This window comes from Pteropus medius, unplaced genomic scaffold (genome assembly GCF_902729225.1).
Source record: "Pteropus medius unplaced genomic scaffold, Ma_sr-lr_union100, whole genome shotgun sequence".
NCBI classification, from domain to species: Eukaryota; Metazoa; Chordata; class Mammalia; order Chiroptera; family Pteropodidae; genus Pteropus; species Pteropus medius.
The window spans coordinates 22461158-22479704 of NW_024351730.1; the positions used below are offsets into that span (position 1 = coordinate 22461158).

The window sequence follows — 18547 nt, forward strand, 5'->3', positions numbered from 1 at the left end:
AACAGAATATTTAGAAATAATCAACACTTATGTGGTTTTATTCCTCTCAGTATAGAATGAGCATGCAGAATTAGTAGAAGAAAAATGTAGGAATTCTTCCCTTGGAAATCCACAAAATGCAAGTGTTAAACGATTGCTTATTAATTAAGTCAGATTTTAAATATGCGGATAGTGTTAAGAATTAAATATTTTAATTTTTCAACCATCTGCTAATGTTTAATAAGGATACACACATGGAAAACACCTTATTGGTACTGTAAGGAGAAGTTCAGGTGTTTTAATTTTGAAAGCTATAGTATCTTCATGAAATATAGGAAAATCATTTCTTAGTTTCTAAAATCGTGACAAATTTGATTTTTTTTGGTTTTCTATATTTATAATGGTATCGCAATATGATATTGTACTGCAAAGTAGATGGAGAAAAGAATATTATTCTTTTCATTTTTTAAATGAAAAATATGCACAAAGTATATGTGTGCATGACAAGGCCGAATTTTGTGAAGTAGTAACACAATTAAATTCAATTACAAGGATAGCACGTTTGATCAAGTTTTCTCATATAAAGAAAAGGCTAGAGTTAGACACTGTCTTTAGATCAAAGTGCATACTCTTTCTTGGAAACTAAAAAATAAAGGTTGACATAATTTATACAAAAGGAAATTTTTTTTCCCTCTGTTTAGAAAGTTAGAATGGTTTTCTTTTTTCTTTTCTAATTTAAATTTTTAAGCTTTAAAAAAATGATTTCTCCAATAAAAATAATTCCATAGGCAGACATTCTTTTATTTTGTTCATCTGTAGCCTGAAAGACAAGTCTATTTCCCTTATTCATGATAAAAGCATACTTGGAATTAGTAATCTATACAACTCAGAGTGGAGCTCTTTTAGTATGTCTTATTTCCAAGCTAAGTCATTGCTTTGGCTAAATTTTTGTCAAGATTTAAAACTCAAATGTTCAAATGGTAAATCACAGATAAAGAACATGATAATGAACAATTGATATGGATTGTTTAAATTCTTAGGTAACATTTGGTAAGATGTTTTACATAATTTCATGAATTGACAAGGTCTTGTAGGGAAATGAGTTCCAGATGGCAAACATATGCAAGAGATTTAGTCAAACAATTTTTTGGCAAGAACATTATGAATTTTGTAAACAGTTGGGAGTCAAAGAAACACAAAGATGAGTCTAGTTAATAATCTACAATTATTGGTTAAAGGACTATATTAATACTCATTTCCCTCCATTTATCTTACTTTTTGTCTTCTTTCGACTCCACAAGCCTTTGCCACAATGAAGTGGGTAACCTTTATTTCCCTTCTCTTTCTGTTCAGCTCTGCTTATTCCAGGGGTGTGTTTCGTCGAGATACACGTAAGAATTCTATTTTTCTATTGTTCTAATTTATTTTATTTTCCTAGTAAAAGAAAGTTTCAGTAAACTTTAAAGTTTACTGCATCTTTAAAGTTTTCCTTTAGCATTTATTTCTAGACTAGCATAGTATTTTGTATTTGTGAACACTTAGGAAGTTACCTTATTAATATATTTCTAATATCCTGCATGAAAAAAATGATGAGAATTGTTTAGTAAGTGTAATTTTATTTTGCAGCTGAAGGAACTTAAATTAATTTAACCTTTACAGATTATAGTTAAAGATAAAATTCATAGCTCCAAAATCTCAAAGCTCTATTCATTGCACCTTGATGTAGTAAAAAAACCAACAAAACCTGAGTTGTTAATCTTATAAATAGAACGTGTGTTTATATTTTTCCTTTCAGATTGTCCTCTCAGTAGCTGTTAATATATACTAAGAGCATTAGAGCTTATCAAAATTTGTATAAAAAGCTATAAATACTTAATTATTTTAATGATTTTTCAGACATTATCATTGGTATTGAATAACTCTTCTGTTTAAAAGCAGAAGCAGTCCACCGTCATCCTAAGATTTTCTGTAGGGATCAGAGCCCAGTATTTTGGAGCAAATGAATACCTAAGTCAAATAGAGAGAAACGTAAAAAGTAATATCATAACCAGTTGTTTTCATCAGACTTTAAACAAATCTTTTTTCCCTCTAGACAAGAGTGAGATTGCCCATCGGTATAATGATTTGGGAGAAGAACAATTCAGAGAACTGTAAGTTAAAATATTGGAGTCAAATTTAATGTTCTAATAGCACTGGTTGTTTTCTGAAGTTCTCACATTCCTGTCATCAAAGTCCAGACTCTAAAACAGTACTGTCCTATAGAATTTTCTGCACTGAAGAAAATATTCTATATCATTGCTGTCCAATATGGTATTCATTGGCCACCTGTGGTTATTGAGTACCTTACATATGGCAAGTGCACCTGAGGATCACAAATTAATTATATTTAATTTTAATTTATTTAACTCTATACAGTCATGTGTAGCAGATGGCTGCATATTAGAAAGTGTAGCTCTGGATGATGGGAAAGACTTTCATATATGGTTCCTTTCACAACACACTGATTAAATTCCTTTCCCTAGCAAATAGATCTGTGGTTTCTTGAGAGCATTTTAATATTTTTTAATCTAGTAAAAATGAGAAAATAGTTTATTATTTAAAGGTCAATCTCATACTATAGCCTGACTAAATGAAGTATGCGTGTGTTTTTTGTTTCTTGTTTTATATAGCCAGAGGGACTATGTAATGCCCCTTGTCTTAACAATTAGATCTATTTAGAAAACATTATGCTTGCTGCTTGCTCTGTATGTGTGCATCTACTCAGGCACACACGCTTATTTAAACATGATGGAAATACATATTCTCTTTGCTTAGAAAGCCACATATGCTTGGTTAGGCATCAGATAATAGCTGATATGAATAGGCTTTCTAGATAATAATAAGATGTATAAAATATAGAACATATACTGATAGCCAATGTTTTCTCTAACATAACAACCTACTTTATACTAAAATTTTATTATACCAATTTTTCCATGTCCTTTGTTTCAGGGTACTGATTACCTTTTCTCAGTATCTCCAGCAGTGCCCATTTGATGAGCATAGCAAATTAACAAATGAAGTAACTGAGTTTGCAAAAACATGTGCCGCTGATGAGTCAGCTGCAAATTGTGACAAGTCGCTTGTAAGTACATTCTGATTTTGAATATTAGTTTTTCTTTTAAGTAATCCTGAGCATTTCAAAGGGAAAAAAATTCTATTTTAGTTTTCTCAGTTATTACGAAATGACCATATTTGTAAGCAACACTCAAAAGTGGGTAGAGCCATCGTTTTTCCTATGATAGAGACATTCTAGCTATACCCATACTTTTAAAAACATTTTTTTATTATTAAATTTACTGAGGTGACATTAATAAAGTTATATAGCTTTCAAGTGCACACTTCAATAATACATCATATATTTAGTGCCTTGTGTGTTCACTAGCCAAAGTCATATCTCCTTCTATCACCTTATATTTGATTCCCTTTACCCTTATTTACCTCCCACTCCCTTTCCTTCTGGTAACCACTAAACTGTTTTCTATGTTCATAAATTTTTTTTGTCTTTTTTGTTTGTTGCTTTCAGTTTGGTATCATACATAGAAGTGAAATCATATGGTTCTCAATTTTTTATGTTTGACTTATTTCACTTAGCATGATTATCTCAGTATTAATCCACGTTGTCGCAAATGGCAGTATTTCATCTCTTATGGCATGAAAAGATGCTCAACTTCACTAGCTATTAGGGAAATGCAAATCAAAACCACAATGAGATACTATCTCACACCTGTTAGAATGGCTATAATCAACAAGACAAGTAATAACAAGTGTTGGAGAGGTTGTGGGGAAAAAGGAACCCTTATACACAGCTGGTGGAAATATAAATTGATACAGCCACAATGCAAAACAGTATGAAGGGTCCACAAAAAATTAAATATAGAACTATCATATAATCCAGCAATCTCTCTTCTGGATATTTACCCCCCAAATTTGAAAACATTTATCCGTAAAGATATATGCACCCCAATGTTCATTGCAGCATTATTCATGGTGCCAAGACATGGAAACAACCAAAGTGGCCTTCAATAGATGATTGGGTAAAGAAGATGTGGTACATGTATATAATGGACTAAAAACATTTCTTTATTGAGACCACACACGATGGCATACCGTATTTAAATGGAAATTTTCTGTTTGTAAAAGTCTCTTTTTAGAATCTAAAGTTTGATTTCTTTACATAAAGGCTAATAGTAATAGCATGTTTTTTAATCTTCAGAAAATGCTCAACTGATTTTTGTGCTGATTTTCTTACCTGGGTATAGTAATAGTACAGCTATATTTTCCTCATTTTAGGGATAGTCATATTTTTACATTCAATAATATATCGAGGTATTCATTTCTTTTAAAGGACTTTGAGCTTTTGGTATTTTCAGAAAGGTCTTTAATGCAAGGAGAGGATAATGTTTCTTTTGCCATTTGATTTATATATACTTTCTGGGGGCATGTCAATTTTTTATTTATCACTGAAGTCTTTTCTGCTCTTATATTTCTTTATATGTATCTCTTCATCAAGCCAGAATCAGTACTTTAACTCCACACAATGTCATGGCTCTAAATATGAATTTTTAAAAAAGAATTTTTTGAAAATTAATAAATTCTGTCTTGAGCAGTTTATTTTCCCTGGAGTTACAATTACTTTTATAATAAATATTAATGAGGATGGACAGGATTAATTTAATGGAATGTTCTTTGAGGCAAATATTTCTAGAACAAAGAGATCTATATTTTAATGCAATAACAATTAATATATAGTAAATTGTGTTACTCTTCAGTTTTTGAATGGTATCTACCAAAAAGTTGGATGTCTCACAAAGCAGATCAATTGAGAAACCATCTGAATCTTTTCCTCCCTAATGGGAATTCACCTGATACTTACAGGACTATTTTCGCTTAATTTTTCTATTGCGATTGCTCTTCTAGTCTTTAGCCTCAGGTGGAAATTAGAGTAATGCTCATTCCTTAAAGCCATTGACTGTCTTTTTTGCTTTTCTGTTTTATCCACTATAACAAATAGTATCAGTTAATTCTTAAAAAATTAAACATAGTTTTTCAAATCAAGGAAAACTCTCTAAATCTGAGAAAAAAGTGAATTTTTATATGATTTTCTAAAGAAGATATTTCTAACCAGAGTATTACATTTTTAATACTATTCCTCATGTGTAAAGAAAATAAAATATTGCCTACCAGTTTGAAGCTTTCTGTCTTCCATTTAGCATACTCTTTTTGGAGATAAATTGTGTACAGTTGCTTCTCTTCGTGAGACCTATGGTGAATTGGCTGACTGCTGTGAAAAACAAGATCCTGAGAGAAACGAATGCTTCCTGAAACACAAAGATGATGACCCAAACCTCCCGCCAATAGTGAAACCAGAGCCCGAAGCTTTGTGCACTGCCTTTCAAGAAAATAATAACAAGTTTTTGGAAAAGTAAGTAATCAGATTTTTATGCTTCAAAATTATGAATAGGTCAACTCAATCAACGATTACTATAATAAAAATGTTTTCAACATTAAGAGTTAGAAGCTTTTCTAATGAAGACTTAGAAAACTGTTCTTTTTAAAGAAGACTTAGAAAACTTTTCTAATGACAGTTTTCAAAGAGGTAATACTTGACACTATAAAATTTTACACAATAAAAATTTTATCAAAGATTTTTTAGAATTCATTGAAACAGAATATGATCTGTATAAAAATTGAGATTGACATGTATTAAAATATTATGAAGATATATTTAGTTATTCTCAGAATTAACCTTATTTTAGTCAATTATATTATATCATAAATAACTATTTTACATGTGTATATATGTGTATATATAGTTTATATATATATATAAACTTATATATATGTGTAAGTTTAACCTTTTTATTGACTTAATGAAATAGGCAAGATCATCTTGTGCAAATAGTGCTTAACTGGTAAATTAGATGTCTTCGAGTTTTGGAGTCTCTGAGGAAAATGTTGATTTTGATTGTTTCTTAATACCATTTGCTATAGAAAAATGATGGCCTGTTCTTCTTTTTAAAAAATTTAGTTACTTATATGAAGTTTCCAGAAGACATCCTTACTTTTATGGCCCAGAACTCCTTTACTATGTTAAAAAATATAAAGCAATTTTAACAGAATGCTGCCAAGCTGCTGATAAAGCTACGTGCCTGGCACCAAAGGTATGTCCTAGAAGAAGAATGAAAGAACCAGTTCGGCCCCAAACCTCAGATCTGGGGCACCTTATGGCTAGATTAGGAAACCTAAGCCTCTGATATAAACTTCTTGATCTGGTCGAAAAGTCTTCCTCACACTTATCCACCCCAAGGATCTTTCACACTCTCCGAAGTCCTCCGACATCCTCATTTTCTCCTTTTAAGTTTTGTCATAGTGGATCTGATAAAGTGAATTACTGTGTATGTGCCTAAATTTTCCTCTTCTTTTCATGGTGCTGGTCACTATAGTGAAATACAGAAACTTATTGGTAAAATTGCACAGCAAAGGGCCACAGATTTGTTTATCTTTCTATGAGAATTCCTTACTAGGGAGGGACTTCGAAGTGGAGAATTTCACTGCATCTGGTAGCCTGGGTTTCTTCATTCGTTCCATAAATTAAGAAGTCAGTAAAATTATATTCCCAGGGATGTTAGTGTACTCTGTTCTTACAACTTTCCCTTCAGTTCTCTTTTAACTGGCAATGCCTATATGCTGGTTCTTAGCTAGCTGGAGGCTTCCACTATAACCAGACCAATTCTTCCTTTTCTTAGAGAGCATAATAATTATTTGCCAATAGTGAGTACTTGGGAATTTAAGTGTATATTATCTCTTTAAAATTTAATTTGACATAGTCTCACCTGAACTTATGAAGGTGTGTTTCATGTAGAATTTTAAAAAATATTTTCAAAATGATTTCTTTTTGCAGGCAAAAGTTTTGAAGGAGAAACTACTGGCTTCAAGTGCCAAACAGAGACACAGGTGTGCCAGTATCCAAAAATTTGGAGAGAGAGCTTTCAAAGCATGGTAATTTAAATTTAGTTTTGTACTTTATAATGTAAATGATGATGGTTCAGTTGACAAAATTGTATATTTACGTGGCTTTTCACACAGTGCTTTCATAAACATCTTTTTGGTTGTCTAAAAGGTAGAAATTTAACAAAAGCGAAAATCATAGCATAGATGACAATTTGTCCTTTTTTTATCATATTTTTTCAAAAAGTCAAAAATTTTAGAAGATATCATTTTTGTCCTTCTAGGACAGGTATTTAAACTCTTATTTATTTACAAAGACTAGGGATCTTATTCTAATGGTACACTATTTTCATAGAGTTGTCCTCAAGGTCTTTTATTTATTTTTAATTCACCCTGCCCTCTGCAATTACTTGGAAGTGTCTACTTGTCCTTTTATGTTCTGATCATTAAATTCAGCCATCAGGATTACTTCTCATTTTTCTCATAGCTTCAGCTTTGTTCTTAATTTCTTGTTTGCCTAGGTCTCTATTTTTATATTACTTAGTTGGTACTAGGAGTATCCTTCATTATCTGAGCCAAGAACTCAACCCCCCACCCCCATCCCTCACTTGCTAGTCAACAATTAATCAAAACAAACAGAGGGTAAAATGAATAGACATTTTGCAAAATCTCTAAAGACTGTCATTTGAACTATCTTTGCCTGTCACCTCTACCATCTATATACCACCAACAACCAACCAAATAAATAAAACAACCCCAATGTGAAACAATACACAGTTAAATAGGCTGTGATTGGTTTGGGGAAGAAGTAAGTAGCTTTTATCAGATTTAGGCAACTCTGAAATTATTTGTGAAAGCATGTGAATATTAACCTTTTATATCTTGTCCTGGGGCTTAGAGATTATGCTGAATAAATTTCTTGGTAATTGTACTCTTAATCAAACTCCCTAATTTTGCAGAGGTTATGAAATTTCTCTTATCAGAGTCCTTCAGAAAGTCAGGAAGAATGAATTTTAATTGGTAAAAAAATAACTGGAGTTTGTATGGCACTTTCCAGTTTATAAAATGCTTTCATATGTATTACCTAATTTAATCCTCACAACAATCTTTTGATTTTCCAGGCTGTTGTGACTCTTTAGGGACTGAAGCTCAGGTTGTCTAAGTAATTTACCTGGGATCACACTGCTAACATGCAACAAAGTCAGATCTGGAAGTCAGATAGGACTCCAAACATGATGCTTCTTAGTATGCCGCCTCTTTTAGAATTTTTCTTTGATTTATGACTTTATGAATCACTGGACTTCTTTCTATCCACCACACACTCTTATAATGGTTAATTCTGCCCTATGGAAATATTTCTTCCTAAGATAACTCGGTTCAGAACTAGCAGTAAACGAGAACTAATAAATTTTACAAATTATTTCTATGTTATTTTGTCCTGAATTTTCTTGTTATGAGTACTACTTTCCTAGTGTTTCCACATAAAATATTGCATGTTTATGAAGTTTTAATGGGGGAATTATCTTTTTAGGAGCATGGCTCGCCTGAGCCAGAGATTTCCCAAGGCTGATTTTATGGAACTTTCCAAGATGGTGTCAGATCTTAGCAAAATCCACAAGGAATGCTGCCACGGTGACCTGCTTGAATGTGCAGATGACAGGGTAAGGAATCCTCAGTATTCTTTTTGGTAACTTACGTGCTTTAGTTGGTATTTTAGTAATTTTAGTTTAGTTGAAATTGTCTTCTATGCCTAATCTGCTCAATCCTTTCCCTGAGTTGTGTGTGTGTGTGTGTGTGTGTGTGTGTTTTGTAAACCTAGCTATCTCATTCACTAAATGATTTGATAAACACATTTACTAATTTTTAATCCTTTTTAGTCATATTCTAAGTGAGAACAAAGACTTAAACTGAAGTAGAATAGCTACAAAGGCAGATTTCTAAGTTTTTTGGGAGAGGTGGATAGAGTTGAGGAAGAGCTAGTACCTAAAGAGACCTTTGGAAATTATGTAATTTTTCCCTCTCTAGTTTACCTTAATTAACTCTCTATGTTAAACAGAAAAATATTTAGCATGATATCTCTTTTCCCCAAACTGAAATATATGACAAAATACCAGAATCCTAATTTCTCAGAACACTCTGGAAAATTTAAGGCAGATATTTTACATGTGTAAATAGGGCCTGTGACTGTAATCTTGACTATATTTTTCAAAACTCACATTCTTTATTTAGTTTTTTGGTTTCAAAATGCCTGCACTTAATTTAAAGGAATGTCTGGAAAAACAGTACTGGGTTTTAATAAAAAAATTGAATACCTTAACAATAGAGATATAAAATTAATAAATAACTGATAGGGGTCCCTGTTACTGAGTAGTATTTTAATCAAGTGGAAATGTTTTAGTAGTTCTATCTGAAGTCTCCAGGTTTAGGAGCACAGACAAAAATGTTCACAGAAGGCAGGTTGGTATGTGTATGGTCTTAGAATACAATAGAGGTGTTCTGCTATCATAATAAAAATCTGAAGAGAAAGTGGGAAAGTGTAGAGATGTCAATTTATGTTGAACAATTTTTATCAACTGCTTATAGGGAGATCTCGTCAAGTATATGTGTGACAATCAAGATTCATTCTCCAGTAAGCTGAAGGAATGCTGTGATAAGCCTCTGTTGGAAAAATCCCATTGCCTTTCTGAGGTGGAAAATGATGATTTGCCTAATGATCTGCCCTCAATAACTACTGATTTTGTTGACGATAAAGACGTTTGCAAAAACTATAAGGAAGCAAAAGACGCCTTCCTGGGCACGTAAGTGGATGAGGGATCATCCTTTCATAGCCTTTATATGGTCTGAGGATTTGGGAGTTATTCTAGGCTTTCCTTTAGAGTTGTTACTGTTTCCGTGTTGCCTACAATGCTTTTTTATCCTTTCCTCTCCCAGGCTTTACACTTTTTGGAAAAAATTAATTAGTTATAAAAAATTGTCACGAAATAATAACTTGTTCATGGCAAAAGCTCAGTCAATAGAGAAGAGTACAAAGTAATAAGTAAACTTTCTACTTTTACCCAATGCTCATTTCTTACTCTTTAGGGATATTTCTGGAAATACCTCTAGAATCATTATGTATGTATAAATTATATACCTATTTATTTATTCATTCAAAGATTATATCTTAAACTTAACATACATGTGTGAATATATGTAATACATTTTTATATCTCTGTATCTATCTATCTATCTATCTATCTATCTATCTATCTATCTATCATACATGTACCTATCTGATGGCAGCAAAGAAGTATAAAGAGATGTATTGAGTCTGCTACCAAGTGCTTTATATTTGTTTGAAAATACCGAAGTCCAGTAGCATGACAAGGCAGCATACAATTAAGTGACAAAATAAATGATTGTATGTATAGTAAGTTTGGTGATAAACTTTGCATTTTTATTCTTGGATTATAATAGTATTCTGTGCACTAAATAATATTTCATAAAATTGTGAACCCTTCAAGATTTCACTCATACAGAGAGGAAAAAGAAGAATTTAAGAATATATCTTTGTTTATCTAGCACAACTTTTTTGAGATACAGTCTAAATCAAACAAAATATACATAATAATAACAAAAGTCATCAAACATTTAATATGTGCTAGACAGTGTGTGTTATGCATAGGTTATGTCATGTATTTCTCACAACTACCTTAGATAGTTGAAATAGATACTATTGAAATAGTTACTATTATTATCCCCATTCTAAAGAGGGGGAAACTAAAGCTATGAAAGTTTTAATAAATTGCCTAAGACGATATAATAGAATAAGTGGCAAAGCCAGGATTTGAATAAAGGTAGCTTTACTCTGAACCCCAAGCCCTTAGCCTCCAAGCTTTACTGCATGCAGTTTAGTCAAATTGAGACTTTAGGGATATACTACTTTGTGGTTAGTTATGTGATTTCTTGATTATTTGTCCAACTAACTCTATTTTATTTTCATCTTAATTAGGTTTTTGTATGAATACTCAAGAAGGCATCCAGAATACGCTGTCTCATTGCTATTGAGGATTGCCAAGGAATATGAAGCTACACTGGAGAGGTGCTGTGCCACTGATGATGCTCATGCGTGCTATTCCAAAGTGGTAGGTTTCTTGAAGGAATAAAAAATGTAACTTTTGGTGATTTCAATAACAAGAAAGAAAAATAATGCAAGAATGGAAGATGTTATATATTACAATTTAGATATTTTATTGAGATGGTTTAGATTCTGTGCTCTTAAACATTTTAGGGAAAAATAGCTTTTAATAGAATGGCTAATAAAACAGAATAGTCTAGAGGAAAAGATCCGAAAAGAGCAATTTCTAATTCCATGAAATCTTGACCATGTCTTTTCTCTTTTTTATACTCCTGAGAACAAAATAAGATAAAGCGAATTTAAATGTAAAAGAGATTTAACTTAGACATATAGTTAATATGATTCCAAGACTTATCAGCTATCGAGAATTAGTATCTTAAGGGAGGTTGTGAAATCTATTCATTTAGAATATTTTCAAAATATTTTGAGAAGGTTTAGGAATAGTTTTACAAGAAATTAAGTAAGGAGAGGAAATCTGTTTTGAAGGATTTTTAGTAAACTTAGCTGTGCTAAAATAGGATTTTAGCATGTTTAGGATATTTAGCACTTTTAACATACATAGTGGTTTCGAAGCTTTAGAATTAGAGGAAAGTCATTCTTTTCTTCTACCGAGAACCTGCTATGTGCCAGACACCACACTGGAACCTGTGACCAAGATAAAATCTCTTATTTCAGAGAACTCAGGATCCAACTAAAGAGTTGGCTTAATAATAATAATACAATCATAGCTATCATTTACTGAGATGTTCCAGGCATTGTTTTAGTTTCATTAGCTCATGCAATTTACAGAGCAATTCTCTGAGGTGAGTACAGTTTTTATCTCCATCTTAGAAGTGAGGTTTCTAAAACTTGGCAATTAGAAGTAAAGTTGCATAACTAGGAAGTGAGTCAGATGGCCTGGCTCAAATACTAGCAGTTATACTCCAGAGTCTGAATATTCTTAATCACTTATACTATGGAGTTTGGATATATTGTAATAGATTTGACATCAAAGATCTATTTATATGGCTTTGCGCAGAAAGGAAGAAGGATCTCATTCTGTCTATAGGGGTTAAAAACAACCCGCAAATGGTCCTCTGATAGAATTCTATACATGCAATTCTTTTACCTTTCAGTTTGATGAACTTCAACCTCTTGTGGATGAGCCTCAGAAGTTAATGAAACAAAACTGTGAATTTTTTGAAAACCTTGGACCATATGGCTTCCAAAATATGTATGTATTTTATTTACTAACTAATTTTTTTCTTGGTTGACCTGTAATTACTTAAGACTTAATATAGAGACCACCTGTTACAGAGCTTTTAATCATACAAATACAGTATATATCTCTAATCCCTCTACATCTAGAAAGACTGGAGAAGGAGAGATAAAACAGGTGATAGGATGGGACGAAGAAGCTTATATTTGAGTGCAGTTTGAAAAATTAGCCTCTTGAGACTGGGAAGGAAAATACCAAATCTTGGGATACCTTTTGAAGGTTAAGAAATACTTTTGGAGCAAACAAAAGACAGCAATGCTTTACAGAACAGGAAATAGTTGGCCTCGAATAGCAGTAGCTCAAGAAGTACTGTAATATATAAGTTGATAGACTAATGTCCTGATCTAATAAAGTCTTATCAAGGGAGGTAAAGACAATAAGGGACACATCATTAGATAGATATTTATTGTTCAAAATATACCTAGCAACACTCTTCTAACTGTGGGTGCTAGGGATAAGAACAATGAATAAGTATGTTCTCTTAAGTAAATTACAGTCATACATTGACTTTCAGTGGTGTTTGGCATTCTTAGTAAATGATTTTTACATCCTAGATACCATGCCATGTTGATTGCATATTTTATTTCTTTTAACCTTGCATTGTCCTTATTGAGTCAAGTATATTTCTACAATTTTGTAGATGAGGAAATTCATCCATATCTTTCAAATTTAGCACAATGCTGATATATATTAAGTTCTCAGTGGGTTTATTAAAAGAAAGAAGAAATTGATAAATATATTAATGTCTCTGAACTATAATAAGTCACTTACCTAAGATTATACAGGAACTCGAATTTAGGCTTAACTGGTTGTTCAGGATTAGGTCTTCCCCCACACTACTCCACCAACCTAGAGATAGAGATAATTTTATGAATGGAAAATCATTTAAATTAATTTTGGCTAAGTGTTTTCTGCTTTACCTACTATGTTAGGGAAAAAACAAACAAACAGTTTCTTGCCTGGCTGAAAAAATATGGACTATTTTGTTATAGGCTCACTATTCGTTACACCAAGAAAATGCCCCAAGTGTCAACTCCAACTCTTCTGGTAATCTCAAAAGAACTAGCAAACATGGGCAACAAGTGTTGTACACTTCCTGAATCCAAAAGAATGGCTTGTGCTGAAGACTATGTGAGTCTTTTAAAATACAATAAGTTAATAATGATGAATTTTTTGCCTTCGGATAAAGACAAAGCTAGCTTTCAGAAGCAGGAGTGAAATAACGTGTGCATGTGCGTGTGCACACGTGTATGTGCGTGTGTGTGGTAGTGGTTGCCAAGACTTGGTCACTTATATTATCCTGACCATCAGAATGAGGATTTAGATAAGATTCCAAAGATGATAAATTGTTTTGAAAAAATTCCATGAAGTTTCAATGTTTCATTCTGTCATTTAAAAATATTTTCACTTCCTTTGGGATTTTTCCCTTAATGTGTCAGTATAAGACTGTTTCCTCCCCACTCCAACACATATCTTAGGACTCAATTCAAATTATTTTAATCATTTATTCTCTCAAATGAGAATATTTAATTCTCATTTAGACATATTTAAAAAAGAAAAGACTTTTACATGTCCCTTATATCTGTAGTTCTAAACATAAGCAAATCACTGTCTCAAATCAACCTTGGATTCAATGTTGCTAGTTAAAATTCAACATTTCTTTTTTTTTTTTTTTGATCCATAGGAAAGTAGGATTTCATGGAAAACTTTTAATTATGCTTCTTTTGAATTTCTGTTCTCCTCACTGTTCTTTAGCTGTCATTGGTCCTGAACCGATTGTGTGTGTTGCACGAGAAGACACCAGTGAGTGACAAAATTACCAAATGCTGCACAGACTCCTTGGTGAACAGACGACCATGCTTTTCTTCTCTGGAAGCCGATGAAACATACGTCCCCAAAGAATTTAATGCTGAAACATTCACCTTTCATGCAGATGTATGCACACTTCCTGACTCTGAGAAACACCTCAAGGAACAAACGTAAGTATTTCATTATTGCATGCATTCATAATCTTGATAGAGAGAACTGTAAATTGAAATGAGTAACTTTTTCTGAACCAGTGTGATTATTATATTCCTTAGAAAGAGTATTTAAGTATTGGCTTATTAAGGTGATGAAAGGGTCAATAATAAAATGGATAAGTTCTTGTTTTCTTAGTGAATCTAAAAATTCAAGTTCTGTGGCTTGACTCCCTACTACTGTCACAAGGGGTTAGAAATGCAACGTCAAGTTGTTATCATCTCTGGTGTGTTCCGATTGTAGCCATAGACATAAGAGCAATATTGTAAAACCTACTGCGCCCATATGACTCTTTCTAGCACTATCCTCAGCAGATGTCAATAAAAGAGAACCACCAGCTCCCATGAGTTTGGATAGTCTTATTGTCCACTATTCACTTTGAATGAGCCAAATTTCAAAGACCAAATGTAATTCTCATATTAGAAACTTTTAAATGGAGTCCAAGATAATTAAGCTCTTAAGCATCATTTCTAGCTCTTAAATTGCTATAAACTTTAATATGGTTTAACTCCCAAAATCTAAATAATTTATAAATGCAATTATGTAATCTTTTCCAAAGATTTAACTGAAAAGAGATTGATTGGTTGAGATTTATTGACACTACAGATGTTGAGCAGTTTACACTGATGATTTCATTTGATCCTTCCACCAATCCAATGGAGGTAGATTTTATTTTCCTCATATGCAAATGAGAATATTGAAGTTTATAGTGGTAAGCCTGGGTATCAAGGTCAGAGTTAACTGACTCCAAGGCTTACAATCTCAAACAACAGAGCTACTGTCTTCACTATCTCCATTTTCTTTTTGTATGTGAGTAAACTTTTTCCTGTTTTTTTTTTTTTTTTTTAATTCAAATGCAGTGCACTTGTTGAGCTGTTGAAACACAAGCCCAAAGCAACTGATGAACAACTGAAAACTGTTATGGGAAATTTCTCAGCTTTTATAGAGAAGTGCTGCACAGCTGATGACAAAGAAGCCTGCTTTGCTGAGGAGGTGCTGTAGTTGTCTTCATTTTAATATGTCTAATTTCCTTTGCTGTTGCGTTTGATCAAGCTAGGGCTTAGGGGCTTAAGTACCTGAAAGATACTCCGTACATGTGGGACAGGAATCTTATTTTACATACAGTTGTCTCACAGGATGACTTAAATAGCTCTTGTATGCTGCACTGGAGCATATTATTAAATGTTTGTAATGTTTGTTCTGTTTCCAAGGTTGTAATATTTATGAATATAGATAGAAATATTTGGAAGTTCTGAAATCTTTTGGTAGAGGCAATCATTAAACCAAAATATTAACTTATTTAACTATTTTCTTTAAAAGTGATAGTTTGTGATTTGATTGAATCTAATCTTACAGGTTAGTAAGGAAGTTTATATTTAAGTGTCTGAATCATTTAACATTTTTCTCCTATGACTTGACAATCATTTTTATTCCGTTGGGGCAATGGATTTCAGTAAGTTTCCTTCTAGAGATTCTAGTACTAAGCTGGAATTAAAGAATGTAATGCATATAAAATTACTTTGTAATCACCAATTGCTGTATAAATGTTAATTCTTTTTCTAATAGTGATGCTAATATTTTCCCCAAATCTGTCATTTCTTTTTTATTCAGGGTCCGAAACTTGTTGCTTCAAGTCAAGCTACCCTTGCCTAAAAATAACACAATCACAAGCATCTCAGGTAACTATGCTCTGGATTTTTCTTTAAAAAGTAATTGTAATAGTTATTATTAAAATAGCAAAGATCGAGCATTTGCTAAGAGCCATATAAACCAGTGACAACCACTGTTCTAAGCTCCTTATATGTATTAACTTATTTAATTCTCAAAATAGTTGCTTGAGTTGAGTTCCATTATTATTCTCTTTTTTCAGATGAGAAAATGAAGGCTCAGATCAATGCATAGGTTAAAGAATTTACCCAAGGATCACCCAGCTAGTGAGAGTTGGAGCTACAATTAAAAATTCAAACCAGAGCTTGATAGTTAATCATGGTTCTGTTCTGACCTAATGTGACAGACACTGTAGAGAGAACCATTCAACTAAGCAATAGCTCAACAGTGGGATACTTCAGGTAGTAGGCTGGACGATATGAAAGTACATTTTTGTAGGTTAAAAAATGGTGAATGACAATGATTTTATAAAATTCAACCTAATAACACATTCATTTCATTGGAGAGTATGGTAGACCCACCTTATTGTGCATTTAGGCAAGAAAGCAACTTTGCATCTCTGGAAATTTGGTAATTTCAAAAATGATTTGTTTTAGTACTAAATGACAAGATATTCTTCTTAAAGTTCTAACTTGAAGAAGACACCTTGTTTGTTTGTAATTAACTTAGGTAAGAAATAGGTGTTAAGGAAATGACTTTGAGGCATGATGATGAAAGCCGTGACTTTGAAGCCTGAGGATTCTGATAACATCAGTGATGAAGAGATGACTTTATAGTACTTATTGGGGTGTCCTTTCCCTTAGCTCAACAGAAGAATTTAGCTGCCACAAGTCTAGGGCAAGCTTGAATTATTTTCATTGGTGGAAAGTGCAGAAAGACAGTCTAAGCAATTTGGCCTTCACTGAAATAGACCTGAAAAGCACACGCCATTCTACAAACAGTACTTATATTTGTCCTTTTGTTTTTTCAGCTCACCCTGAGAATAAGAGATAGAGAAATGAAGACCCAGAGCTTATTCAACTTTTTTTCCTTCTGTTTGGTGTCGAAAGAATACAAATTTCTTTAAACATTTTGCCTGCTTTCTCTGTGCTGAAATTAATAAAAAATAAAAAGAATCTAATATAATGGTTCTGGACTGCTATTTTTCAAGAATGGTTCCCATTCTGAAAATTTTGTTAAGTTCTGTGAAAGTCCCACCGTTTTCTCTTTCCCTACTTCAGCAGAAGACTTCTAGTTTCTAATGGGCTAATTAATTAAAATAAACATTGATACTCTTCTGGTTATGAATTATAAACATTTAAAGTAATATTTTAACTTGTGATAATTCTGAATAAAAGAATAAAGATTGTGGTATAGGTAAGGCATATAAAACAAGGCTTTTCCTTACTACTAGAACTCAGAAATGTAAGGAACAAAGAAGGTAGAAATGATTATAAAAATAGTTAATTGAATGGGGGAAAATACATTGATTCTAGAAGAAATTTAAGATAGTTTAGGAGGACAATACATGAAGACTGTAAAAAGTTTAACAAATTTGGAAAGGGGGATTAGGAGATCTGGACAAAAGTATAGTAAGGAGTGATTAAGGTATATTGAATTGAGGAAGTACAAGAGTTGGAGGGTAAAATTTTCTTGTAAAACTTAAGATGTTAATCTCAATATTGGGCTCCTTTTCCCTGGTTCCAGTGGTAAACACTGATATCAGACCATTGTCTATGAATTTACATGCTTAAAGTCATTTATAACCTTGTTAGTTTGTGTATTTTAAAAATTTTTATAGAATTAATTTCATACTATACATGCTATTGCACAATTTGTTTATTTTGTCCCTAATTATAATGCTTTGTAGTTTAATTTAAGTATGATGTTTACAAAAGATTTTTGTACCAAGTTAAAAAAATCTCCGTCCATATCTGGAATGTTATCTTCCACACTGTCCCCTACCCTTTCCTAACTGCCACTTTGGCCTTACGTTGACTGAAGATTCTACAGTTTTGCAATCCTCACAAAGGTTGGAGAGGGCCTGGAAGGAAATGGGGTACTTGTTGAGGGTCCTGGAGGCAGACCTAAAAATGTTTGAGTAAGGCATTTCCACACAATTGGACCCACATGGGACTATGTCTGGGCACCCTTGCCTGGATGGTGTTGTAGTCCAGACACTGAAGACAGAGTTAAACTTTTGGAAAAAGATGTTGCAAAAGGCAGGACTCCTGGAGCCCAGCTTTCCCAACTTCCTGCAGAGTCAATCAGATTCCCAGAGTTGACCAGTCACTTGAACCTGAGAGTGGTCCAGGAGTCCACAGCACACTGTGGTTCTGAGACGACAGCCTGGCAAGTGCATTGTTCTGGCTGTCTGGCTTTCACAGTATGGCTTTTGCTATACAATGGGGGAGACTGGGCCACCAGAATGGTGCAAATGCACTGGGGTGTGTGTGTGTGTGTGTGTGTGTGTGTGTGACATGTTCTCATTTTCTATCGAGAGATACATGATATCCACATGATTTATCACCAGGATG

General features: G+C 32.9%; 1 protein-coding gene across 1 annotated transcript; it reads left to right on the forward strand.

Annotated features, from left to right (window-relative positions):
- Positions 1-1213: 1213 nt before the first annotated feature.
- ALB (albumin) lies at positions 1214-17156 on the forward strand. The gene is made up of 15 exons (XM_039845425.1): positions 1214-1370; positions 2072-2129; positions 2971-3103; positions 5232-5443; positions 6050-6182; positions 6923-7020; positions 8501-8630; positions 9553-9767; positions 10961-11093; positions 12202-12299; positions 13337-13475; positions 14100-14323; positions 15224-15356; positions 15975-16042; positions 17002-17156. The coding sequence occupies exons 1-14, from the start codon at positions 1292-1294 to the stop codon at positions 16014-16016; spliced, it is 1827 nt and encodes a 608-aa protein (XP_039701359.1). The 5' UTR covers positions 1214-1291; the 3' UTR covers positions 16017-16042; positions 17002-17156.
- The last annotated feature ends 1391 nt before the right edge of the window (positions 17157-18547 follow it).